The 23,868-nt window shown below is 48.4% G+C and overlaps 9 protein-coding genes and 1 non-coding gene across 10 annotated transcripts; 3 read left to right on the top strand and 7 right to left on the bottom strand.

Moving 5' to 3' along the window:
• Positions 1-1,980: 1,980 nt before the first annotated feature.
• Positions 1,981-3,048, bottom strand: Pmar_PMAR019086 (hypothetical protein). The gene is made up of 5 exons (XM_002780141.1): positions 2,951-3,048; positions 2,773-2,898; positions 2,578-2,722; positions 2,423-2,531; positions 1,981-2,262 (listed from the first exon to the last, which is right to left on the bottom strand). The coding sequence occupies exons 1-5, from the start codon at positions 3,041-3,043 to the stop codon at positions 2,124-2,126; spliced, it is 612 nt and encodes a 203-aa protein (XP_002780187.1). The 5' UTR covers positions 3,044-3,048; the 3' UTR covers positions 1,981-2,123.
• Positions 3,049-3,686: 638 nt separating this feature from the next.
• On the bottom strand, positions 3,687-3,884 carry Pmar_PMAR019085 (hypothetical protein; the record flags this gene model as incomplete). The annotated part of the gene is made up of 1 exon (XM_002780140.1): positions 3,687-3,884. A coding segment is annotated over one exon (198 nt), but the record flags the coding sequence as incomplete, so codon positions are not given.
• A 744-nt stretch (positions 3,885-4,628) lies between these two features.
• On the top strand, positions 4,629-7,718 carry Pmar_PMAR019084 (hypothetical protein). Its single transcript, XM_002780139.1, has 9 exons — positions 4,629-4,731; positions 4,772-4,970; positions 5,297-5,448; positions 5,493-5,695; positions 5,937-6,074; positions 6,215-7,075; positions 7,122-7,288; positions 7,331-7,426; positions 7,473-7,718. The coding sequence occupies exons 1-9, from the start codon at positions 4,653-4,655 to the stop codon at positions 7,567-7,569; spliced, it is 1,992 nt and encodes a 663-aa protein (XP_002780185.1). The 5' UTR covers positions 4,629-4,652; the 3' UTR covers positions 7,570-7,718.
• A 588-nt stretch (positions 7,719-8,306) lies between these two features.
• Positions 8,307-8,377, bottom strand: Pmar_PMAR019082. Its single transcript has one exon. It is a non-coding gene; the product is annotated as a tRNA-Gly (tRNA).
• A 2,661-nt stretch (positions 8,378-11,038) lies between these two features.
• Positions 11,039-11,758, top strand: Pmar_PMAR019081 (hypothetical protein; the record flags this gene model as incomplete). Its single annotated transcript, XM_002780138.1, has 1 exon — positions 11,039-11,758. The coding sequence occupies one exon, from the start codon at positions 11,039-11,041 to the stop codon at positions 11,756-11,758; it is 720 nt and encodes a 239-aa protein (XP_002780184.1).
• A 1,992-nt stretch (positions 11,759-13,750) lies between these two features.
• On the top strand, positions 13,751-13,948 carry Pmar_PMAR019080 (hypothetical protein; the record flags this gene model as incomplete). The annotated part of the gene is made up of 2 exons (XM_002780137.1): positions 13,751-13,871; positions 13,902-13,948. The coding sequence occupies 2 exons, from the start codon at positions 13,751-13,753 to the stop codon at positions 13,946-13,948; spliced, it is 168 nt and encodes a 55-aa protein (XP_002780183.1).
• Positions 13,949-16,095: 2,147 nt separating this feature from the next.
• Positions 16,096-16,722, bottom strand: Pmar_PMAR019079 (hypothetical protein; the record flags this gene model as incomplete). Its single annotated transcript, XM_002780136.1, has 1 exon — positions 16,096-16,722. The coding sequence occupies one exon, from the start codon at positions 16,720-16,722 to the stop codon at positions 16,096-16,098; it is 627 nt and encodes a 208-aa protein (XP_002780182.1).
• A 104-nt stretch (positions 16,723-16,826) lies between these two features.
• Pmar_PMAR019078 (hypothetical protein) lies at positions 16,827-17,497 on the bottom strand (the record flags this gene model as incomplete). The annotated part of the gene is made up of 2 exons (XM_002780135.1): positions 16,827-17,076; positions 17,424-17,497. The coding sequence occupies 2 exons, from the start codon at positions 17,495-17,497 to the stop codon at positions 16,827-16,829; spliced, it is 324 nt and encodes a 107-aa protein (XP_002780181.1).
• A 14-nt stretch (positions 17,498-17,511) lies between these two features.
• Positions 17,512-21,967, bottom strand: Pmar_PMAR019077 (retrovirus polyprotein, putative; the record flags this gene model as incomplete). Its single annotated transcript, XM_002780134.1, has 4 exons — positions 17,512-17,691; positions 18,284-18,396; positions 18,440-21,697; positions 21,850-21,967. 4 exons carry the CDS (start codon positions 21,965-21,967, stop codon positions 17,512-17,514), a joined length of 3,669 nt encoding a protein of 1,222 aa, XP_002780180.1.
• Positions 21,968-22,645: 678 nt separating this feature from the next.
• On the bottom strand, positions 22,646-23,713 carry Pmar_PMAR019076 (hypothetical protein; the record flags this gene model as incomplete). The annotated part of the gene is made up of 1 exon (XM_002780133.1): positions 22,646-23,713. The coding sequence occupies one exon, from the start codon at positions 23,711-23,713 to the stop codon at positions 22,646-22,648; it is 1,068 nt and encodes a 355-aa protein (XP_002780179.1).
• Between the last annotated feature and the right edge of the window lie 155 nt (positions 23,714-23,868).

The raw sequence follows: 23,868 nt of genomic DNA, 5'->3' as shown, positions 1-23,868 counted from the left end.
AGTATAGGCCATTACAAACTTTTCTTGCCTTTCTATCGCTGGATAGTGTGGGATAGGATACGTGAAAAGGATAAGAGACGAGCAGAGAAGAAGAGGAAGAAATGCGAGGAAAGAAAAGGGGAAGGTCAGAAGAAACCGTGCGTGTTATCGTAGACGAATAATACACAATTACTCCTCGTAGAACATGTTGTTTGATGTTGGTGTATTGAAAGCAGCTGTTGTTTGGTCGAAAGTGACCTTCTGATCAGAGTATGGGGGAATAGGTACACGCTCAACAAGACGTATTGATGACAATAAGGAAACTCCTTTAGTTAATTCGCGTTGGTTTTTCTACATTTCGGCTACCCGAGTGTAAATATCCCCTCATGATGAGGGACAAATATTATAACACTGTCGAGTCGTCTTTACACCTTATGGGACCTTTTAGTGAATTGGATGGGGCGGCTATGCCACCCTATAAAATGAAGGAGTACAATCAATTTCGCAGGAGCACATGATAGGGAGATCAATTTTGTCGGGTGGGGCGGCTATGCCACCCTATAAAATGAAGGAGTACAATCAATTTCGCAGGAGCACATGATAGGGAGATCAACTTTGTCCGGTGAGGCGGCTATGCCAGCCTATAATATCAATGGGTACAATCAATCTCGCAGGAGCAAGTGGAAGGAAAATCAATTCTGTCGGGTGGGGCGGCTATGCCACTCCATAATATGAAGGAGTACAATCAACTTCGCAGGAGCAAGTGGAAGGAAAATTAATTCTGTCGGGTGGGGCGGCTATGCCACTCCATAATATGAAGGAGTGCAATCAACCTCGCAGGAGCAAGTGGAAGGGAAATAAATTCTGTCGGGTGGGGCGGCTATGCCACTCCATAATATGAAGGAGTACAATCAACCTCGCAGGAGCAAGTGGAAGGAAAATAAATTCCATCGAAACGATTGAAGTAACTCCAATCGACGAATTGATATGGAGTAGACATATTGATGCAATAACAATTCAACTACTAATAGTGACAACCGATGCCCAGTGCAACAACTAGGATCTAAGCTAGAGGAAACAGAACATTGAGGTACACTGCTTCTAGTAATCTTGCACCTCCCAGCATTTCCGCTTGGCTTCATGCTTCCCCAAACAACCTTCACTTCATTCTTCGCTTCAAGGACCATTTGAAGAGTTCGGTAGACGAGTATCATCCATTCCTATGCAACTCCGGTCACTTGTGGCGCAATAGACGCTAATTGTGTCTACAACTTTACTGGGGAGACTTGACCTAACGTGGTCACACTATATTCGTTGCTTTTCTCTTATGCAGTTGTTTTTCAAAGGGCCAAGTTCCCATTACTATCCCTGTCTGCATTTATCACGGTTCTGTTGCCCCCTAGGGCAATCCCGACTGGCGCTAATTTGTCTGTCTGTTGTTGTGCAGCGGGCATGGGTGTTAGTGAGTGTAGACTAGGAGCCTCCTCCCTTCTTCGCGCAGGGAGGGAATAATCGTATCAGGTTCGATAGAAGCATCCATTTAGTTGATGACATCATAGCTCATCAGTGTGTAACAAATGTTTCTCGTCACCAACGAGCATTCAGTTTCCTAGTGAGAAGGAACAGTCTCATGTGCTGGACTCAACGAGAGCCTCACTAGGAACAGTGTGCAGGAGCAAGTTCTCTTGTCAACAATCGTGGGAGCTGACAGGGCCAAAGTTTGAGACCGATATGACTTTCACGTGAAGAGGTGAGTTTACTCTAGTCTCCAATGAGGTATTCAACTGCATGTCCTATAACACTTATGGCTCACAGCAATGTGGAAATCCCATAAAACTATGTAGAATGAGATCGTTTCCTCAGTAACGCAATAAGCAACGTTGTAAAGTGCATTGAGGAGTGATAGACCCTGCAACCACACGGTATCCATGATGCACTTCCACCACTCGACCATTTTCCCATATATCTCCACTACTCGAGCGTAACCCAACACTCTCCAATGAGACTAGAAAAAGGTCCCATCAATTCGACTCCGAGGAAACTAACACTCCCAAGTAATGCTGTCGATACATCATCGCTTCAAGGAGTAATTCACCAGTAGGTATCCGGAACAACGACAACAGCAGCATTGGCCGCATCAACACTCATGCTAGTGTTTTCAACTTTCGATCACCAAGGCCCGCCTCATAAGTCAAACCCAGGGCTCGAGCCATGTTAGTAGCAGCTCGGACTTCCTCCTTGGTACTCGCCCGTCGAAGCTTCTCTCGAATTGATTGAGCTAGGCTGATAGGGAATAAAACTACTACATGAGGAATATATGTTTGCTTTCTTCAGCTGATCACACTACATTATGAAAAATTTCACAGTACAGAAACCAATAAGCATTCCCAATATTTCCTCACTGTCATCAACACATTAGCTCAAAAGCTGAAGCGGAACTCACTCATTATCAGCGACGACTTCCTTCTTTTTTTCTTGCTCCCTCGGCGCGGCCATACCCAGCATACTCTTCAACTGCTTCTCAGCGACAGTTTGAGGCTTATTATTACTACCTGTAGTGTGCCACTACCACGCCTTTCCCAATTCGCACATCCTCACGCCCAATCGTTTGGTGAGCACGGGCGCCCCTCTCACTAGAAAGGTGAACTCTGTGATTCCCATTGTTCGTCTGCTCCTCACGAGTGGGGGCATAAGCCGCATCAATAACCTCCTCTCGAACTCGCCCAGGGATGAGCATATCCAACTACAGGGAGCTACTGCTATCATACTCTCCTATTACTGTATCATCATTACCTCCATTTTAGTAGGCTTCTTTCCCTCACGTTTGCTCAACTTCATCAACCCCTTCACGGCGTTGCGAAGTTCTTCAACTTCCTTGGTTAGATCGGCCAACTGTTTTGAATCAGACTTGGCCATACGCTGAAGGCAATGGCGATTTTCGAAGCTTTTCAGTGTGAACTCAGTGAGCTACATTGAGATTCGCGAGCTGATCTTTGAGAGCTTTATTTTTAGTCCGGGCGTTGACCATGTCAGTGGGAGATCGTTGCTGCTTTTTAGTAGACATTCCCGAGAAAAACTTTAGTATAACAAAAGTGCTGAAATACGCGGCAAATGTATTTACTGTATATCAACTATTATTATCATGGAGTTCCACCCGTTTTACGTGAAGTGGCGTAAAACTCTGTAAAAAACGCGATAGTGCAGTAGTGGTGAACTATATTTTTGACTAGTGTTTTGCATATCAAAAACTCCATTTGTGAAGGGCATCATACTCTGATATCAAAAAAGGTATATGTAATATTTATACCCCCACTATAACGGTTTCATCCTGACTGTAGATAGAAGTACCCTAGAGAAAATAGCAATGACCAATCGAACAGAAAAAACAGAATTCTACTATAGAGAATTATACTGTATAATGTTATACGTCTCCGGCATGGTGAACGATACGACCGACTAGTGAATCGACTGCCTTCACTGCGCCATAAAATTACTCACGAGGATGCTAAGGTTGGTGGCCAAGGTCTCGAGCTTCCGCCGGCGGCCTCGGGAGTGACATAGCGCTCGCCCAAGTAATCGATTAGGTTTCCGAAGAGAGCATGAACTTCACGGTAAAGGGAGATGAACGAGTGAGGTCTGATTGAAGGAGACGCCACATGAGGTAATAAAGCAGTTCTACGCGAATACCTAAAATTCTAAGAAGTAACATCCAGTACCACGCTCCCTTGAAATAACACAAGTTTCTACGGTGGTTACCCGTTGGTGACCTTCTCCATCCTGCATCTCCTCCCTCCACCGTGCGCCTTGCAGCGATCACTGCTGCCCACGGCACTCTTCGTACAGTTCGGATTCTTGCAGCGACGACCACCTCCATGGGTGATGCAGTGCGAGCTTCCATCGCGAGCCTGAGACAGAAACGGTGTACTTGGCAAGAAGGACAAAAGCAATGGTAACTCGATAACTTCGCTCGCCTGCTTGAGACACTCATCCTGGGCGCACAGTTTCCTCTTGCTTGCCGCCCTGGGTCCGCGCGTAGCATACACGTCATGGTCATTGGTCTTCAAGCTGTAACTAACCTCTTGGCTACGTGGGTAGAGAGAGAGAAACGATGTACTAGTTTCGAGAACTCAACGTCGACTACGAGTGATAATGTGTCACTAACTCTGGTGTAGTAGCGTATTGTTGATTAGCATGCTCTACTGTGTGTACTACATAACTTTGCAGGTATGCACAAGTGGAGGAGCCGAACTAGTTGAGGTATGAGTCTACTGGTTCAAGGTAAGGGTGAGTCCTTATTCATTGTATGGAGTTTCTAAGGAAGGAGGTACGTACTCGTGTGAATGTGTATCAGACTTCGTGCATATGTACTGCAAAGCTTCTTGTTCTGTTGAGCAGGCGGACTTCGACAACGAATTAAAACGACAATAATAATAGAAATATATTTCTTATGATTTTTCGAGTGGAGTTCGTGAGATGTGTCTGGGAGTCTGGGAAGTGTGCGGCATTGGAGTTTCTGAATAGGAATTTCATACCAAATTTTGAACATATTCTCGGGGAGTGGAAATTTATACACTTTTTAGGGTAAAAAACGAGAGAATTTCCCCCTATATTTTTTAGATTTTCTTAAGATTGTGGTTTTCCGAAAATTCAGTGATTGCTTGCTTTCTTCCACCATGGGAGCATCGTGCTGTTCCTCGTCTACTATACCCGAGGGCCCCACGGACGCTTCAGTGGAGGATGCACTAGGGACTGGTAGAGGCTCTAGAAAATCGATTATATAATATTTTTCCAGATTCACAAGTTTATAGAGATACATCGTCATCTAGGGCTGTGGTTATAGGCAGCGATGCGCCCACGTTTGGAGATGAGATAAGCTCACGTATGTTGGTCGATAGCGAGCCGTTCGAACAACCTGTCTCGCCTATCATTCAATCGGGAGGAACTGCCGCCTTTTATAGAGTCAAGTACCGTGATGGTTACTCTGGTCACAGGTAGCTGAAAGGGATCTTAGCATAGCTTTCAAGTAGATTTTAGTACACAAAATTTTGGGGAATGTTGAGATTTCTTTACGGCAAGTTGTCCATTGGAAATTATGCTCTGCGATAGCCAAAGTGGGAAAATATTCACATGGTCAACGACACATGTTGGTAACAATAGAGAAAATCTGAGAAATTCCTATTGATTTTGGTGATTTTCTACCCGAACTTGTATATAAACTCCTATAATTATTGAGGAAACTTCAGAGCTCAGTTGAAGAAAGCGAGCATATATTCCTTTAGCTGTGTCTGTAGCGCTCGCATGCGTGCTGTTGTGGCAGGGCAGTGCACTATTGGATCGGCAAGGATCTTTCGAGAGCTGCTGATGAAGTTGATTTTTACGATGAGATCAATGCGCTGAGAAAAACAGAGAATGCGGCTGATGAGAGTTCCAAGTCGTGGGGAATCAGCGATTACATGCTAGAATATGCTGGTGAGAAAAGCACTCAAGTGTCCAGATCTAAAGGCGTTCTTCAGGCGTCTGCCGTCTCCGTGTAAGGCGTCCAGTGAAAGCCTCGAGTGATGCGAGTGGTAGTGCCAATGGCAAGTCGCCTGTGAGCGCAGCTGAAGTGATTGAGGAACGAGACCTCATCTTAATACGGAATCTGCATGACGGTTTCAAGCACTTGAGGTTACTTGATATTAAAATGGGCGAAGTCACTGCTGTTGCGGGCTGGCAGGTAGTCGGGAAATTAGTCGCGTGTGGAGGAATATGCACATGTGTTGGTGACAATATGAAATTTTCTTGTTGGTCTCTTTACACTCCTACCCCAATTTATGTGTATGCAAACTTCCATAGTTAGTGAGGAGCTAGGCTGAGGAAATCGGACAAATATTCCTCCAACACTTTAGATTTTGAGTGCATCTTGTGATGCGAAAATTCGGAAAGGTTGCTGTTGCCAACATATTTTGTGTGTGTAGGGGAAGAGTCGTTTCCGAGCTTGGAGGGGTCATCGGATTGATAAGCACACGAATTCACAAGTGGAGGGATTCCGTCTGGAAGGCTTTGGGGGTGCACCGTGGAGCTTGGAGAGTATGGATCCGAGTGCGGCACTGAAAGTACTGGGGGGCTCGTATTGTGGGTGAGAGTTTGTATGTGGCTGTGTGGTCTAGTGGTATGATTCGCGCTTCGGGTGCGCGAGGTCCCGGGTTCGATTCTCGGCTCAGCCCTATTTATTCTCGACATGAATCGTCCTCAGATGTACAAGAGTCAAGCCCGACGACTACAGTACCAGCGCCTGAGTGCGCAAGACTTCCTCACATTTTTTCTAGACATGCGTCATGCTTATTCTCCTGATGGTCCTCTATGCGAATCGCGCACGCCCGAGGAGTTTATCGAGCTTGTTTTGCTTCAAATACTACGGAAGCTTTGCAAAATCTGTGCTGCACTTAGCGAGGTAAAGATACCACAGATGTGGGTGGGCAGTAGTGTCGCCCTTGGATTCGATGCGGATGGGTTCGACTCTCTGGGGACACCGAATACTCAAGTGGTCCTCTTCGACTGGGGTCGATCGGAGTTGAACACACCGGCAAAGCACGCCAAGTTGGGCCTTGAGGAACAGCATAAAAGAACTAAATACTGGAACCACTACCTCTGTGCTGTTCATCGTCTCTTTTACGAGACTGCTCGAGTGTACTACGGCAGATATTTAGCAGAAAAATGGCGGAGCGTAGTTTTTGAAGTGTGGGATTACGATTCAATCACAGAGAACGACTTTGTGGGACGAGTGGCTATTCCGGTCGACTTGTCGTCATTGTCGACTGAAGTCTTTACGAGCTACGTCCTCTTCCTCATGGATTGCGACAACGATGATTTTCTAACGAGGAATTCGCGTGGGGAAGCCTCACTCCTTTACGTCAGTTTAAAGCGAATCGAATATGCTGAGCAGTCGAGGTTTGAGGAGGGTCTTTTGGTGAGGGTCGAGAAGGCCCGGAATCTGCCCATCAAGGACTACATAGGAAGCTGCGATGCGGCTGTTACCGTTGCTGTCACCGACTTGCCTATAGAGAATCCTGCCACTTTACCTCAGTGTGTTGTGGAAGAAATACGCAGTGGGAAAGTGAGTTATTGCTGCACTTGGTAATTTCCGGGTTATTATCCTTCAGTGCCCTTCCGAAGCGACTGGTCATTCCTTCCCTGCGTTGGGTTCTGCATCGTCGGCCAGTAATTGTCAATGCCTCCAGCAGACCTCGGTCGTCACTGACTCGCTGGATCCAATTTGGGGTGGCTCGAAAGGATTGGGGGAACTCTTTGAATTCGCCATTACGAGAGTGTAAGAAGGTCCGTCCTCGTCACTGCAGCTGGTGCTCTTCAGTGACGAGGCTACCGGCAAGGACTTCCTGCAAGCGATAACAGGTGGCGAGGTAACGGCCTTCGATCGGGCATTCTGTGATGGACTTTTCCCGATAAGGTGACCGCGAATAGTTTCGTATGGGCGACGATTTGGATTCTTTCAGTGGTGGTGACATTGACACCGGCGGGGCTTATCAAGATTTTGTCCGGAATTTTGTGCCGACTACCTGTGGGGACATTTCCTCGCCATCCGCGTGCTGAGTTGCTTGCTGGGCATTTTATTCTCCATGTATTGTTTTCCTATTGCTTCTTCGACTCACCACTTTCACCAGTTTTTCCCGACACTGGGGCAGCTAACCCAAATCACTAGCTTTGGATTGTCCTCGCCTGCGTGTACATAGCATTGATCGTTTGTTATTCCCTCGTATGCTGACGTGTGGATTCCAACTGTTGAGTTCAAGTTTGATCGAATGTGAATCAGTCACCAAGCTCAATTGATCCTCTGGGTGATGGTTGGATTCATATTATACTCGGCTCGTGCAAGATATGATAATAAAGAAACGAATGTCTCCTTTCGGAAGAATATGGATGGAAATGTCCGAATAATTTATGCATCGCCCTTGAAGTGGTACATCCTTCGGTCGGGCGAAAACTCAGAGGAGTACAAAGTCAGCGACCTCAAGATCAGAATGTTGAGGACAAACACCGAGGGTAAAACCGTTGTGTCAAGACGATGTACCACGCGCTGAGAATAATTCTTCATACTTGCATTGATAGTGTTGAGTACAACAGTCAGTCTGTGGAAGGACTCATGGGGATTTTCCTGGATCAGCGTCTGCGCCTAACGGGAGTCATTCCTCGAGAAGGATTTCCCGGAAAAAGCTCGGAAAACTTGCATGATACCATCAAATTTCGAGCGCTAGTGATGTATGTCCTGATTGAGCGGTTTCTAATTCAACGTGAAGCAAGTGCGCATCAGATAACTATCACTAAAGACCTGCGCCCGCCGGGAGTCGAACCCGGGACACAAGCATGGGAAGCTTGTATGATACCGTTACACTACGAGCGCTGATGATACAGCGATAACGAGGATTGAGCCGCTTCGCGATTGAAAGGATCTTCCTTGATTATTATCACACACTAACCTCGGGTTAGTAACCTGGTACACAATTACCCGGCACAGAGTACTCTCATCTTCATGGCACAGCGACGCGGTACGCTGCACGTTACTCAATTTCAGCACTCAAAGAATCCTGACCGCATGCCCTGTAACGGAGAGGTGGTCTCCAATAATATTGCAATTTATTAGTTTCGTTGCTCGTCACTCATTTACGTAAAATAGTAAGCTGACTATGCCATGGCGAGTAATGGCGCACGCGCACACCGCTCGAATCGATCATCATGGCATGCGCGTGACGGCGCGCAAAATCGCAACTCGGCAGTTACCATGATTGTTGGGCTTACTCCTCACTGCAGGATACTCTTACTCTGGATACACTGGATAGCGATGATGTCGCACAGAAACGCTTCCTCATCTCTGCATGTGTGACGACTCATTTTTGCGCTTTTATTAATTGCAATGGAGGCTCCTCATCCCACGAACATTGACTCAGCTAAGCAAGCAGTCATTTCGGAAGTCCTGGGCAAGGTGAACAGATGAACATAGTCCGTTACCATCAAACGCAGTCTTTCTATTCGAGCTTACAACTGGAAGTCTCAAGATTTCCCCAGTTCTGGTCTTCTCAGTCTGGCCAGCTTTATTGCGAACCCGCCGAGTCGAAGCACGTTTTGTGTCGACCCAAAATACTCCCAATCAAATCAGTCACCTTGGAGAAAATAGGTATAGTGCGACAAGGGCTGTGATATACTGCAAAAGTCGAGACTAGTGGCCATTTCGTTATGCATTGCCCGTTGTAGAACTCTCGACGGCCGCATAACAGTCGTCAATCTTTCTACTAGAATTCCTGATTCAGAAAAGATGGAGCAACGTATCGCAACCGAAGCATTGAACGAAAAGGAGCAACAGCAGCGTGACTGAGCCGTATGGGTAAGAGCGATACAAGAGTTCATCGTTCGTCATGAAACTAGTTCGTCATCATCGTTGAGGTAGACGATTGACTTCGAGTGAAGGATGACCATTTGATGACTACGAAACTAATGTCAACTCTGCATGTCTGCCTAACGCCAACCGATGATGACGAAATCGTGGTATTTTCTGCATTCAAATTGCCGTGGAGTTGATCACCAGCTTGGACGGAAGCGAATCTGAACAGTTCGTTGGCCAATTTACGATGACCTGCGATTCATCCACCAACAACCCGAGACGTGAGAAAATGAGGTACAGTCGATTCCCTCGTTGTAAATTCAACTTCATCCGTGTCACATCAGGTTAGACGCACTAACACCAGCACTGCGTTCGAGAGAACTACCGCTAGAGCTTTATGACAACATGAATGAGTACGAAAGTAAAACCCCTGAAGACTGGCTTAAATGGTGCGCTGAGTACGAGGCAAACGGACAACCCTCAGCTGACGTTCTTCATCTGCGTGATGGTCAAATACTCTTTCTACCGTGTAGCGTGCGGAGCTACCTTGCGATAAACAAAAAGTTCCTGGTCATAGTTCCGGGCGAAGGGCCTATGATAAAACGAGTGCCAAGACTTCGTATACGATTCCGTTGTGAAGATCCAGCGAACTTCAGTGCTCGAGTTGACTGGGCCAAAGAATGCCGTGGGAATGCATTCCAAAAGATGGAACTTGATCATTGGGTGCGAGTCAAATGCCGAGAGTTCGGCTTCAGCATGCCGCTCTGTATGAAACAACGGGTCGGTGACATGTGCCTGCGAACGTTAAAATATCTCTTGTCGAAGTCGCAGATGAAAAAGCCACAGAAGGTTCTCGGAGTTGCGGTAAAGCGTATAATACAGGGAGTGAAGGATGAGTTTAGCGCAGCTCTCACGAAGCACGCGTTGGGAATTGGTCAATCGGAATTCCATATGAAACAGCGAATAATGGAGTTAACCAGGAAACCTCAACAAGCACTGATACCTACCATTCCGGACCGATCTCATCAACTGACTCGTCGGCTAAGATTTTCCATCTTGGTGTTGCGCTCACTTCGGGTGTGCTGGGTAGCCTTAGGAGAAGCGCTAACTCTACGTCTTCTCATCACCGACTGGTCTCGACATGACCCTCGTATTGAAGTAAACAAATTGGTCTACAGTGGAAGAGGATGCTTCCGAATCAGACGCGTTAAGTCAAGTCGGGCAAGGGTCGAGAGAAGAAGCTCTCTAAGACGGAACAGCAATCAGTTCCCTGGTGCCTTGAGGTTCACTGATTTTGCGGAGCAATCGAGAGTCTATCAGAGGGGAGTTTCTAATATTGTCAACTGTTATTGGAGGGAATTCGCCAGGCGAGACATGGTGGACAATTTGGGCGTCCATTTGGACTTCTTGCAAACAAATATGCAAGCGCATCTTCATTCCGAGCAGCATAGCGTTTTTCATATGTTTGACGTCATGGTCGGGCACAAGGTCTCACAGTGGGTGGAGAGCTGCCTTGAGGAGTGGGTTGAAAGAATAGAAGAAGCAAAGCTAACCCCGACTATACGAATCGAAATTGACCTCGATGATGACGGCCGAGTGGTGCTGTCTCCGAGTCAAGGCAAAATCCTCGAAACCTTCGAATCTTTTATCGCAGGCATCGAGTCGTTCGCGAATACATTTCACAATATGGAGTCTCGGCTTTTCCCCCATTCGGGCGTAGAGAAAGAAAACCTGGTTGTTGTCGACCCGGAGTTATTGACAAGTTCAAGAGAGCGAATCAGAAGTGTCTTGGTCGAGGACCTGCGAGAAGCTCATAAGCTCGTCGATGCATACAGTGTTCATGTTGGTCCAATTAGCGAACTACTTGCGCCATGTATTGCGGCAGATGATCTCGATGCTTCCCGAGATTTCGTGAGTCAGTGCTCGCAGTACGTGGACGCAGTAGGGCAAGTCTGTCCTGGGGGCATTCGGACGCAGCTCTTCTTCGTGGACACCAGTACTGTAGTGAGAAAGTTTGCCGCGGCTATCAGGAAAGTCAGTCAGGACTTCCTTGTATCAACTGCAGAACAGCTTGACGAGACAGCTCAGGAGATAGGGTATATTTATAGAGGACTCGAGCAATATTTCAACGTCCCCGAAGATGATTATGAAGCTGAGAAACTTCTGCGTGCGGTTGAGAATATCGCTGAACGAACTTTGGATCCGCTAGAAGAGAACATTGCTGAACTTGTTGACGTTCTCAACTTCTTAGATCATTCCCAGTTCCTGGTCTCCCTCGATCTCCGGGTTGAGATATATCATCTCCTCAGTACCGCGCCCGATGTCAGAGCTGATCTCCGCCAGCTTTGTGAAGATTTGAAGTCACGTGAAGGGCAACAGAGCGAAGGCATTGATCCTGATGATTGAAATATGATGTCTTGTGCATATCCTGGATACTTGTTGAGTAACCAGTACAAGAACGCTACTAACTGCGATAAAAACTGCGCCAGAGGGCTCTCCGCCTGTCGGGCGCTCATTGCAACGTGGCATCGGGAACGTTTTTATCGACTACTCTTCGCAACTCGGGAATTGCTGAGATGCTTACTATTTACCTCTCTGAATAAAGTTATAGAGAATTCAGAATTACCTCAAGTTACCGTCCTTAAGTATCATCTTCTGCTGAGTTGACTCATCACAACCAGATACCCGATGAGTCGCAGTTGTTCGTGTTCTTGCTGATGAAAAGTCCCTCATCGCAGCTATGTATGAGTGTGTGGACTCATCGAGTTATTTGATCTCAACGAGTCAACTATATGCGCTGTGTATCTAAACTGGCACAACACATCTAGTAATCACTTCCTGTATATCAGAATCCGATAATCTGATGGAACCAATTTTCCTCGTTGGCTAATAGCGGGCTGGGCAATCGTTAACTCGAGCGGAGCGGACCGCTCCACTGGAGCGGCTCCAGGGGCACTGCACTAACAGACTCAAACTTCACGCTTCGCGAAACGTTATCAGACGATCCGAGTATGCTGAGGATGCGTAGCAGAGCGGGCCGTTGCTTCAATGGCAGATTTAGGTTCTGTGAAAACCTCTGTGATACCATCCCTGGATGCTACCCGAAAGGATCTTACTGCAACCCTCCTTAAGTTCAGATCCCGAACTTCAGAACATTCCCTCGGGTGTCAAGATCCATGAGAGCGTTCCCTCTTGTTCTTTTTCCGAAGCTTCACGTTCCAGACACTCTGTGAGGACTCCCAATTACGCCATCCGCGAGAGGAACACAAGTATGGTATCAGCCGATCCACCGTGGACCGTCCACGCCCGTCCTAGTTCCCCATCGAGGCGGAAACCAAGCTCACGCCCATATGTTGTGGAATCGGTGTCCAATGGACACTGTCCATGGGATGGTTTACTTCGAGAAGGAGGACTTCAACAGCACCAAGATCATCTATGATACCACGGCTCGACACCTGACTCCTTTCAGGTATCCCATGTCCACGTGGGGGCCGCTTTCAAGTCCAATGGTTGCAACACAACTGGTGATCATTGCAATTCGAAGAGGCACATTGGAGATATGGGCATCATCCGACTCATTTTGAGGGTGTTGCTTCCTCTACAACGATTTAGTTGTTTTCAATGGTCTTATCTCGAAGATTACACCGGGGATGCCATGAGATACATGGCGAGTTTCATCATGGAACTTCCACGGCTGTTGCGCGCACACGATCCTTTTCCTCTTCGTTTCCTCTTTCCCATGTCGTTCAAGATTCTAACAGTAATCAATTCCGAAAGTCTCGTTGGTACGTCACGTGCCGTACGTGCAATGTGGATGTCATGCTCCGCTGTTGATGAATTCCCTCTAGCACAGAATCTAGTATGCCTGGTGGATTCTTTCATATTCGTGATGCGCCAGATTCTGGTGAGCACGCGTGTTCAAAAGCTGAAGGACGCACAAGGAGTTAGCGAGCACATAGAGCAATCCGTGATCAAAGCACTGCCCGGGACGATCTGTCCCCCTAAGCTGTAGCGGTTACAGCCCCATATCTGTACTCAGGGCAATAGTCGTACTGATTCATGGTGTCTCAATCTGGTAGTGTGAGGAGACGCCCCACCAGCAGAGTTTCAATTGTGCGCTGGGCCCGACGGGCCCGGCCCGTGACGCCGTGCCGGAGTTGTTCATGCGTCACGAGTCATGCATATCGGTGTGGGGTGCTCCTAGCACTGATGGGATTCTAACTCTGGAATACTAGTTCGCCAATAACAAGTCGCCATTTTGCCATATCCAGCATGATGTTGGGAGCCTCGTTTATAAGATTGTCGTAACGGCTGGTCCTTAACACCCGTGTGAGCGGTCGTCTTCGGGGAGTCTCTTTTCCAGTTTCCCGACGAACTTTAACTGTTCATCTCGCACTTATGCGCTTCACTGTCCTCATCCTTGCTGCGATCGTCATGGCCGCCTCTGCTATCGTCGACAGTCCCCCTCAAGACGAGCCTAAACTCGATGGCACCAATTGCGTCTGCAGTTCTCACGGCTGTATTTGTACATAATTTTTTCCAGCCCCAGTTACTGGGCTCATGCTCTTGGTACCATTAGTGTCCCTTGAGTGCTGATCGGTATTAACTCGGTATAGCTATTTGCCTGAGGTCGGTGAGATCTGCCCAAAGCGACAATATTCGATCAATTCTTTGTTTCCCTCATTTTTACTCGACACCAGCATCAACTGGGGAACCAATTTTGGGTTGACCGTGAGTGGGTTGAGGAGGAAGAATGTGCAATGAAGAATATAGTACCATATGTGTGTGCTAATCACTAGGGAACCCAAGGCAATAGTTACTGGAATCCAGAGATTCTATCTACGATCATACTTATGAAATCGTCAACTGGCTTCAAGCTCAAGGTAAGATTCCATAGTTGAGCACTCTGCCAGCTTTAAGTCGAAAACCGTTGGCGGACATGAAGTCTATATGCTAGGACTCCTACAGTGACGCCATCTCTGGGACTTGAGAACCTGATGATCAGCTAGTTTCATTTGCCTGTGCGAACAGTCGACTCAGGCTTGTTGTCATCTGCCGAAGAGTACCACCAGCGTCCACGTATAAGCACGTCAATGAGGTAGATTCGGTCCGATGCAAGAGAATATCCCTGCCGAATTTGCTCAGGAGAAACCATCAATTCCGTCGCGATGCGCGAAGTTATACGAAATCTTGATCTCGCGACAGGACTTTCGATTAAGTCAAAGGTAAGTGGGAAGTTCAATACCGAATCGAACCTCGTTGAATATGCATGGGGGTATAATATCCCTATGCGACAGTTGAAGGATAATGGCTCGGGTATCATTCTCCATTATTAGTATGTGTCTTGACTGTTCTCGTAGTCAACCTACATTGCTTTCGTCGTCAACGGTGGTGTTGACGATAATATGGGAGAAAAACAATACAGCGATGAATCGCTACACCTAGAGTTACATCCTCTGGCCAGTGTCTGGAGAACTTCGTATGCGGTTCCCATAATAATATTTTCTCTTGACCTCAATGGAATATAGCGCTGTGAATGAACCCCTGTCCCTGGCATGAGATGCCAAAAGGGAATTGCAAGAATAACTCCATCGGCTTATACATTCGGGTGATTGTCGGTAATATTCCGCATATTTGTCCAGTAGAACAATCAGTCCACTTCAACCGCCAACGACCGTCCTCAGTTGGAGCCATCAGGTGTACCAAGTTTCAATTACGCGTGACAGCAGTAATCTGATCAACATACGCACAACATCCTTTTTTTAAAAATGACATTTCCATCAATTCTAAAAACTTCATGCTCCGGTGGTCTCGTAGAACTTCCACGGTAGAAGATGTAGACGGTCCAGATGTAACACTTGGGTGTGCAGAGATGGTCAACATAGTACTGTTATCATCTGTGATATCATTTTTTCCTTGTCGATAGTCTCATCTTCTGCAGCATATGCTGGCTTGTTCGGTATAACATATGGGTTATGGATATCGTATCCAGGATATGCTTTCTCATTCCCAAATCTTCCCTTATGTGAGGATATCCAGTCGGTTAGATATACTCGGGGGTTGGAGTCACTTAAGAACTCAAGTCAGGAAAGGGTAGTGTAGGGTTAGCTACGGTGGAAGGTAGAAGGAACTCAGCAGAAGTACACAAGACTTGATAGTCCGTAGTACAAAGACTCGAAAGTTCTTCCTGGAATTCCACAATGAGCAAAGAGTTAGCTACAGATTAAAGGCGAGCGAGATCTACTCTGTTCCTTACGGGAACAAGAAGATAGACAGTCCCGGAGGGCACACGAGACAAATACCAAGGTAACTCTAGCTCAGGGGTGAGCTAAGGAAAGTACATGGCAAGTACTCAAGTAGTCCAAGCGAACACCATACGCAACGTAGTGGCGTAAACAATAGTGGACGAGTCAGGCCCAGAGAAGGATTGTGCGGGTGCTCCAAGAGCACAATGCACACACGTGAAACGACAAACCAGGTCACGTGAGGAGTCCACATCACATACCTCCCCGCCTAGCTTGGACTACGGTCTCCAACTAGGGAAAACGCCAAAAATATAGCTATGAAAGAAAGCGTGCAAGTCCAGTATAGAAAGTAGAACTACCGAATAACGAATTGGGCACCTTGATCATCAAACAGCAACTTCGACAATTGTAAAGAGTCCTACTAACTACATAGATGACTTCACGGGAAAATCAGATTAAAAACTCTAGACGAGAGGAAAGAAGGTCCTAAGAAAGTCCTTAGTACCAAGAGTCCTCAAGTCTTCTCTTCCTCGACTCCGAGGTAGGAGACGCTTCAGCAGGGCGTGATGACGAAGTTCTAGGACAGTCCTGGGAGTAGGCTTGACTTAGCTCCTTGAGAGTATCGAAGACACCATCGACAGTGGCGGGAGCTTCGCGTAACTTCTTGTACAGACCGGGGTCCTCGTCAGCCCAGTAAGTCCCAGCACCACGATGAGCACGGTCCACAGCTTCCCAACTGGTTTTGCACCATTCATCATCACGCAACTTGAAAGCAGCCGGAAGATACTTAGAAGGGGAACCCCTTAACCCAGCAGACGCAGTAGAGTCCTGTTGAAGAGCCTTAGTGACAGCAACGGTCTTGTTGTGACCCAGAAGATGACCATACTTAGCCTCATTCACAGTAAGTCCACTACGACGGCCCTTACCGTCCCGTACACGGGAGGTGAAGCTCTTGTCCGACCTGCCAACGAAGAGCAGGGTACCTTCACGAATAGGACAGTCCGCAGCTTGTCTCATGAGCTTGAAAAGTCCTTCTTCGCAATGGCGTCGACAACAGAAGACAAGATGAGCGTTAGTAGAAGGGTAGCCCTTGGGGTCCATGTCCTTAACCAAGTTAATAGCCATGGCAGGTAGAGTGTCAGCTTCCATACACCAACGGAGAAGTCCACCCGCTGTAGGTAACCAGTCCCGATAAGGACGGTCCTTAGTCGGTCCAGCGAGAAGTCCACTCACGAAGAGGACACGCCACCTAGTTGTTGAGGCAACAACGGACGTTCCTTATCAGTGTCCTTGTCAAGGAAACGATGACGATGAAGCCAACGGTTCCTTCCAGCAAGGGGGGTAGGTGGATGATCAAAGCCCATCGCATGAACCAAATCTTCCACATGACGACCAATACCAGTGGGTTCATCACAGTTAACCAAGTCCTCCATGGTGGGAATCATGAGGTTTGGCGGTTGAGGAGCCCTAGTAGAAGTCCTGCCGGGAGTCATAGTTCCACGTAACAAGGAAGCTTAGAACAACCACCAGTACGAATAAAAGTCTTAGTACGACAAGCCCTTAACTATCTCAAACGAAGCCACCGTCAGAAGCATCGAGCAAAGCCCAAGCCAATCGAATCGTCTTGGCTGAAACTGCCCACACGCCGCACACGCCCAATAACTGCACGCATGCGTTGCCTCTGGCGTCACGAAAGAGATAGGCTAGCGCACAATTAGTTGCTCGTTGTGAACATCGAACACAATAATAACATAAGTCTACCGAATAGCTGGTAGGACCATACACCGTCGTAGCCAAGCTAACCAATAGCACTTATAGAGCCTCACAATGAGCCAGAGCAAGGGTGGAGCTCTCCAATCCGGCCAAATTGTGTAGCCCCAGTCTCCTCGTCCGGAGACATTGTGACCTCAGGGTTCATAAACCCTCAGCGCGCGCCCGATCAGTCATACCGAGAGCCTTGCGCGGGATCATAGCCTTGGACAAGTCCTCGACCACAATCCACCTTCGTGTCATGCCATCTCGTAGTTCTCGTAAGAGCAACCCTTTCCGACAGCAGACCAACGAAGTCAACTCACCAAGATAGTCGAAGTATAACTACAGTAGAGCTACTTCAGCCATCATTCTAGTGACAGGGAACTCCTTGAACTCAAAAGTCCAAGCCATCGTTCCAGAGTGGCATCATTGCTCAAAGTGGAATCCCAGCACGGAATACCACTTTCGAGACATGCCCGTGTGTAGCCGTTCACAAGGAAGCCACAGCATAAGTGTACAAGCACGACTGAATACATCCATACAGTCAAATAAATCAAGCAACCCTGGGGCCTTGCCCCAAGGAGCAACACAGCTAAGCCCAGCTATCTTCTGCCAGAGGCAGAAGGGCTGAACCTAGTCGGTAGTCGGGACACACGTCGGGGACGATCCCTAGCCAGTTGCCAGTCCGACGGGGGAACGTCAGTAACTAGAGCCATAGGAGAAGCTACGGCCCTGGTAGATTCGTCGCCATCAGCGTCGTCCACTTCACCTTCGGAATCACTCTGGTCCGAGACCGCTGAGAGGAATTCCGGTGAAGGAGCCATGACCATACTACTGTCAGTGTCGTCAACATTACCACCAAAGTCCACGTTAGGTGAGGAGGTCGCCGAGGAGTCTTCACCTATAGGTAGCGGTTCTAGTGGAGGTAGTTCACCCGATGAACTCGATAACACCGAACTATTAATAACTGGAGCGGGTCTTGAAGCTTCTTCCTGAACCAACTCTTGGTCCCGAAGTCCGCTTCCACCCGATGCTTGAACAGAAGGTCTACGATTATCGTCGTCCAGACGATGATCCGTATCTTTTTCACCTCTCCCCTCCCCGCGTTCTTCCAGCCCACTATCTAAGATAGCAGTCGGAGAAGATTCCAAGTTCGCAGGCACTGAAGGAGTCGATGACAAACTCGGCAGTTGTCGATGATCAGGAGGGCCACGCAAATCCTCCTGTCCTGCAGAGGAAACCTTTGGGGGGTCTACCAAAGAAGTCGAACTCATCGAAGCATCAAACTCAGCAAAAATAGGAACTTGGGGGGCGGGAGGTGGGGGTAACTCTGCTACTTGTATTAGGACCTCTGGAACATCCATCGGTCCTGCAAAGGCTGGAATCATCATCCTGGCCTCAGGAGGAAGGTCGAGGGGCTGTAGAGGGTCCACCAGAAGATGGTCCACACTCACGACTTTCCTACGATTAGTAGCTGGGTGCACAATCTCAACCGTCTTGTCTTCTAAACCGGGAAGTAACGCAGCCACATACCAGTCTGCCTCCCATCGAGGAGATAGTTTATTCGCTCTTTGGGGACCTAACGTCTCCAGACGAACTCGAAGCCCAATAGTAAATATTCGTTTCTTCGCCTTAGTATCAAAAGAGGCCTTATACGCAGCGGCTGCCTTTGTCGTCAATTGATCCATAGCATCAGCAATAGTAGCTCGCACACGTGCAATGTACCTCGTGTACGCCTCGGGGTCATAGAGCATAGTTTCTGCATGATTGAGCTGGGGGAACCATGAGGAAGGGGCTTCCCTGCCGTACATAAGATAGAATGGCGAAGCCCTGGTTGACGAATGGATACTCGTAGTATAATGCCATACGATGGAGTTGAGATGAGCCAGCCAATCATATGTCGTAGCCACATGTACCCGTAGCAATTGTAGGAAGGTCTGGTTGAACCTTTCAACTAGTCCATTCCCTGCCGGATGATACACCGAGGCCTTACTTTTCTTGATACCCAGAAGTCCGAGGACATGCTTGAACATCCATCCTTCGAAAGGCGGTCCTTGGTCAGAATGTAGACGTAAGGGTGGTCCAAAGAATAGGAACAGCTGATAGAGAGCCTGTCCCACATCTTTCCAAGTATGTTGTCGTAGAGGAACGACATGGGCCCATTTAGTAAAATAATCCTGTACCACCAATAACGTTGAGATACCATCTGCATTCTCCGGTACCGATAACAGGTCAACACCGATAGTTTCCCAGGGACGACCAATAGGCATAGGAGTTAATGGCGCAGGTGCTGGGGCGGGTCGCTTGGCGTTAATACAAGACGTGCAACTCGCTAAATGCTGCTCGATGTCCTGAGCCATGCCTGGCCAATAAGCAAATCCTTGAACCTTGTCGAGCATACGTTGGAATCCACCCACATGGTCCTCATCTTCATGGAATCGTACCAATAGATCTGAACGAAGGGACGGAGGTACAACAGGGACCCAACGCGCTTCCACATAGGGGGAAGGTTTCATTTCTCGTACCAAAATACCATCCGATAGCCCCAACGTACGCCAGATACGCTTAAACGGCACAAAATTAGGGTCCCTGAGTTCTTCCCTGCGTAGCGGAGACGGGTCTGCTACACGGAGTGAAACCCTTCCTATCACCGGACAATCGGCTTGAGCCGTCTTCAACTCTTCCAGAGAAATAGCTGGATGCAGAGTAAGGGCCCCTAGGACAGGTGGTGGGCCACCACCCGTAGGGAAACCTCCACGCAAGTCCCGATAACCAACCGAGTCCACCATCTTCTCGTCATCCAGACGCATAGGCATAATAGCTCCAACCATCTTGGTGGGGTTAGCCAACGTGCCTTCTCCCTGCTTCTCCGGTAGTCGAATCCGTGACAAAGCGTCAGCTCGCACATTGGTGCTTCCAGGGATGTACTTAACAGTAAAGTTATACTGCTGCAAAGCCAGGCACCACCGTTGTAGTTTAGCTGACGTAGCCGTTTGAATCCACTGCAGTGGTCTGTGGTCCGAGTAGATGGTCACCTCTAGAGGATAGCCCAGATGGAAGTGTCGGAACCGATCTAAGCATTTCATTAAAGCATAGGCTTCCTTCTCGTATGCGGGCCAATTTAACTGGGAGCCCGTGAGCGTCTGACTGAAGAACATCAGGGGTCTTCCATCCTGTTCTATGACACCTCCGATCGCAAAATCTGAAGCATCACAGACAATCTGGACCGCTCTCGTAAAGTCCGGATAGTCCAGACTGGGTAATCCAGTTAAAGCCTGCTTGAGGTCGTTGAAAGCCTGTTCTTGGTCTTGAGTCCAGTGATCTCCCACCATCTTCTCTAACTTTGCCGTCTCCTTAACCAACTGATGAAGGGGCCGTGCTCGGTCCGAGAAGTGTGGTATGAAGTGGCGATAATAACCAGCCAAACCCAAAAATCCACGCAGCTCTGTACACGTAGTAGGCGTTGGCCATTCCACGATAGCTCTGACCTTTTCTGGATCTGGTCGCATTCCATCAACACCGAAGATATGGCCCAAGTAATGAACCGATGACATGCCCAAACTACATTTCTCACCCGAAAGGGTAAGTCCTGCAGCTCGGAGAGCGTCAAAGACCTGGCGTAGATGGTCTAGGTGTTGCTCCATAGAATCGGAGAAGACCAAGATATCATCTAGATAGACTCTCACAAAGGGTAGATGGCCCAAGATGAAGTCCATTAACCTCTGGAACCCCGCGGGTGCATTACACAACCCGAAAGGCATCCTCGTCCACTCATACAAGGGAAATCCTGGCCCCGGACAAAAGGCCGTTTTATACCTATCACCAGCACGTACAGGCATTTGCCAATAGCCAGACCTTAAGTCCAACGTAGAGAAGACCCTTGCTCCGGCCAGATGTTCCTGTACATCATCTGGCCTAGGTATGGGATAAGCATCGATAACGGAGACTTGATTAAGCCTACGGTAATCAATGCACATCCTCACAGCACCATTCTTCTTGGGAACGTAGACACAGGGGAACTTGTACGCCGATGTTGATCGTTGGATAATTCCATCTTTCTCCATCGTGTCCAAGGTCCGGGTGATATCTTCTCTCCACTTGTGGGGAATAGGTCGAGGCTTCTCGGCTATAGGTCGAGGATCAGTCAACGGGATTGAATGTTCCATCACCGTAGACAGTCCTGGCCGATTGAGGAATAAATCAGAATACTCCTTGCACAAGCCCTCGTACTTAGAATTGTCCAATTCCTTGTCCGGGAGTGTCGGAAACGTAACAGATTCGTCATGGAAGTCCGGCACAGCAAACTCAAGGGTTTTAGCTAGGTCATCCCCTTGGAGACCATCATCGCCTGCACCCTTTGGAGGCCAATTCGTTGAAGGAAGCGGTGTGGACAACGCCGGGTCACGTTCTGGTCGGAATCGAGCCTCGATTATCGAGGTGGCGACGACGAAGGATTCTCGCCATGAGAGGGGGAAGAGTCGGAATGCGGAGAATCATCACCTGGCAAGAGGGCCCCCAAAACTGGTTTCCCTGCATGATGATCCAAATCCGACACGGCAATGACCCAAATTCCAACGGGCACTCTATACGATGATTTAGCCCCCTTCCCTTCGTCCATTAAGACCGACACGGAAACATCTGCTGACCCTTGGGATTCCTCGTCGGGGGTAGTCTGTACAGCCACAGACACCCTCTTCGGAACCTCAACTGGTCCACTACCTATCATACCCTTATTTGACTCGGCTACTACCCGGTCTCTGGCCTGAACTGTAGCCACAGTTCCGAGCAAAGGAATAGTTCCAAAACAAGGGTGTACTAGAGGAGCCGAAAAAGATGACGGTGAGCCCTCGAATCTAAGAGGCACTCCTGAAGAATATCGGGGCTCCATCCCGAAATTCCTCATAAAATCATGTCCAATGACAATCTTGTGAGCCAGATTACTCACTACAAGTACTACGATCTCGAAAACCGTAGAGCTAGCCTTGGTATTAAATTCAGGGGTGGGCGAATCCCACAGTTTCAATCGTACACGACTAGCTCCCAGAACGGTAAAAAGGATTCTCGTCAATAGTAACAAGTCCCATAGCGGGACAGGGAATAATAACAGCATCTCCCGGTAAGGTTTGGAGATCAACAACCGTATAACAACTACCCGTGTCAATGAAGGCCTTCGTTACCGGAGACACTTCACTGGCGGTGGTTAAAAGTGCGTGTAAAAATAATCCAACCTCGAGACCAAAGGTCCTGAGGCTGATAGTTGGGTCCGGCGGCTGAGGACCCCTCATCAGCCGCCGATCTAGTTTCCCGACTCGCGTAGTCCTTCCCCTGAGGGAGCCTTCTGGGCTTTCAGGAGAGACTTGGGACATTGGCGAGCCAGATGACCTTCCGCACCACACATATAGCAACCCTTATCAAACTGTTTGAGAGGGCAGTTCTTCGTAATATGACCAGCCGTGCAGATTCCACATTTGGGCGAGCCCGAATACCTTGGACGTCCCTGAGGAGTCCTTGCGGCTACTTGCTTCTCCAAGGCGGTGATCTTCTCTGTAAGCTTGGTTATAGAGTCCGAGGGAATTACCGGCGATTGCGCTCCTGTGACAGCTGCCATGACCTTAGCCAACTTGTTGTCCAAGCGGTCCTCAAACTTTTGTAACGTAGACACTGGTAGAGCAGAGGTACCCTGTCCAGAGTCCGTGTAATCACTGACGATATCGACCATTTCTTCAATACTTGTTGGCTTAGTCTTCCTCAACTCCGCCTTGGCCGCCGGAGGCGCCACAGAAACAAGCTTGTCCAAGACCATCTGGTCGATAGTAGCTGCAGATAGCCACTTCTCAGGGGGCAACTTGCGGTTGTATTCTTCCAACACTCGACGTGCTCGTGCTAGGAAGACCGAGAGATTTGTCTCGCCGGCCCACTTCAGGGCATAGAACTTCTCGAGGGAGGCATCAGTCGTGGTCCGCGCGAAGACATGAGACAGAGTCTGACAGTCCTTCTCGAAGTCGTTCTTAGAAGCATACTGATCCCAGCTCTCGTAGTAGTCGTCGGACAAATACATACCCAACCGAAGAGCTTTAGTTGCAGCACTCCAACCAGCCGCATTGGCGGTATTCTCGTAACGCCGCAACCAAGCTCGGAAGTCCGTGCCACCATTATAACGCTCAGGCATCTGTATCGATACCCTAACGTTCTCCTTGGCCGAAATAGCACCACCATTCGCAGGAGTAGGTGTTGTTACGCCATCCGTGGCCCGGGCCGACGCAGAAGAAGACGACGTGGAACCCTTCAGTCTCCCGACCTCAGTTTCCGCCTGCTCATACAAAGCATTGAGGGTCCTTGCTTGATCGAGAGCCTTGCCAACCATGATATTGATGACGTTGTGCGTGTGGGCGATTGGGGACGGCACTATTACCCGAAGGAATAGAATTTGTGGATGGTGTAACCACAACCGAACCCTTGCCGACGCTGGCTGCGTTGATACCGCGAGCCTTACAACCCCAAGTACTAGTTGATCGAACC

Source organism: Perkinsus marinus (genome assembly GCF_000006405.1).
Source record: "Perkinsus marinus ATCC 50983 genomic scaffold scf_1104296944428, whole genome shotgun sequence".
Taxonomy (NCBI): domain Eukaryota; phylum Perkinsozoa; order Perkinsida; family Perkinsidae; genus Perkinsus; species Perkinsus marinus.
The sequence above is the reverse complement of the archived record's forward strand: the minus strand, read 5'-3'. Positions and strand labels throughout refer to the sequence as shown.

Bases quoted from the DNA above. Each gene is read 5' to 3' on its own strand.
- Pmar_PMAR019086 (XM_002780141.1), bottom strand. From the start codon at position 3,043: ATGTCTACTAAAAAGCAGCAACGATCTCCCACTGACATGGTCAACGCC. The intron at 2,723-2,772 runs GTAATGATGATA...AGCTCCCTGTAG, and splicing joins AGAAGCCTACTAAAATGGAG to TTGGATATGCTCATCCCTGG. The intron at 2,263-2,422 runs GTGAGTTCCGCT...ATTCCCTATCAG, and splicing joins GAAGTCGTCGCTGATAATGA to CCTAGCTCAATCAATTCGAG.
- Pmar_PMAR019084 (XM_002780139.1), top strand. From the start codon at position 4,653: ATGGGAGCATCGTGCTGTTCCTCGTCTACTATACCCGAGGGCCCCACG. The intron at 7,289-7,330 runs GTAAGAAGGTCC...GGTGCTCTTCAG, and splicing joins GAATTCGCCATTACGAGAGT to TGACGAGGCTACCGGCAAGG. The intron at 7,427-7,472 runs GTGACCGCGAAT...GGATTCTTTCAG, and splicing joins GATGGACTTTTCCCGATAAG to TGGTGGTGACATTGACACCG.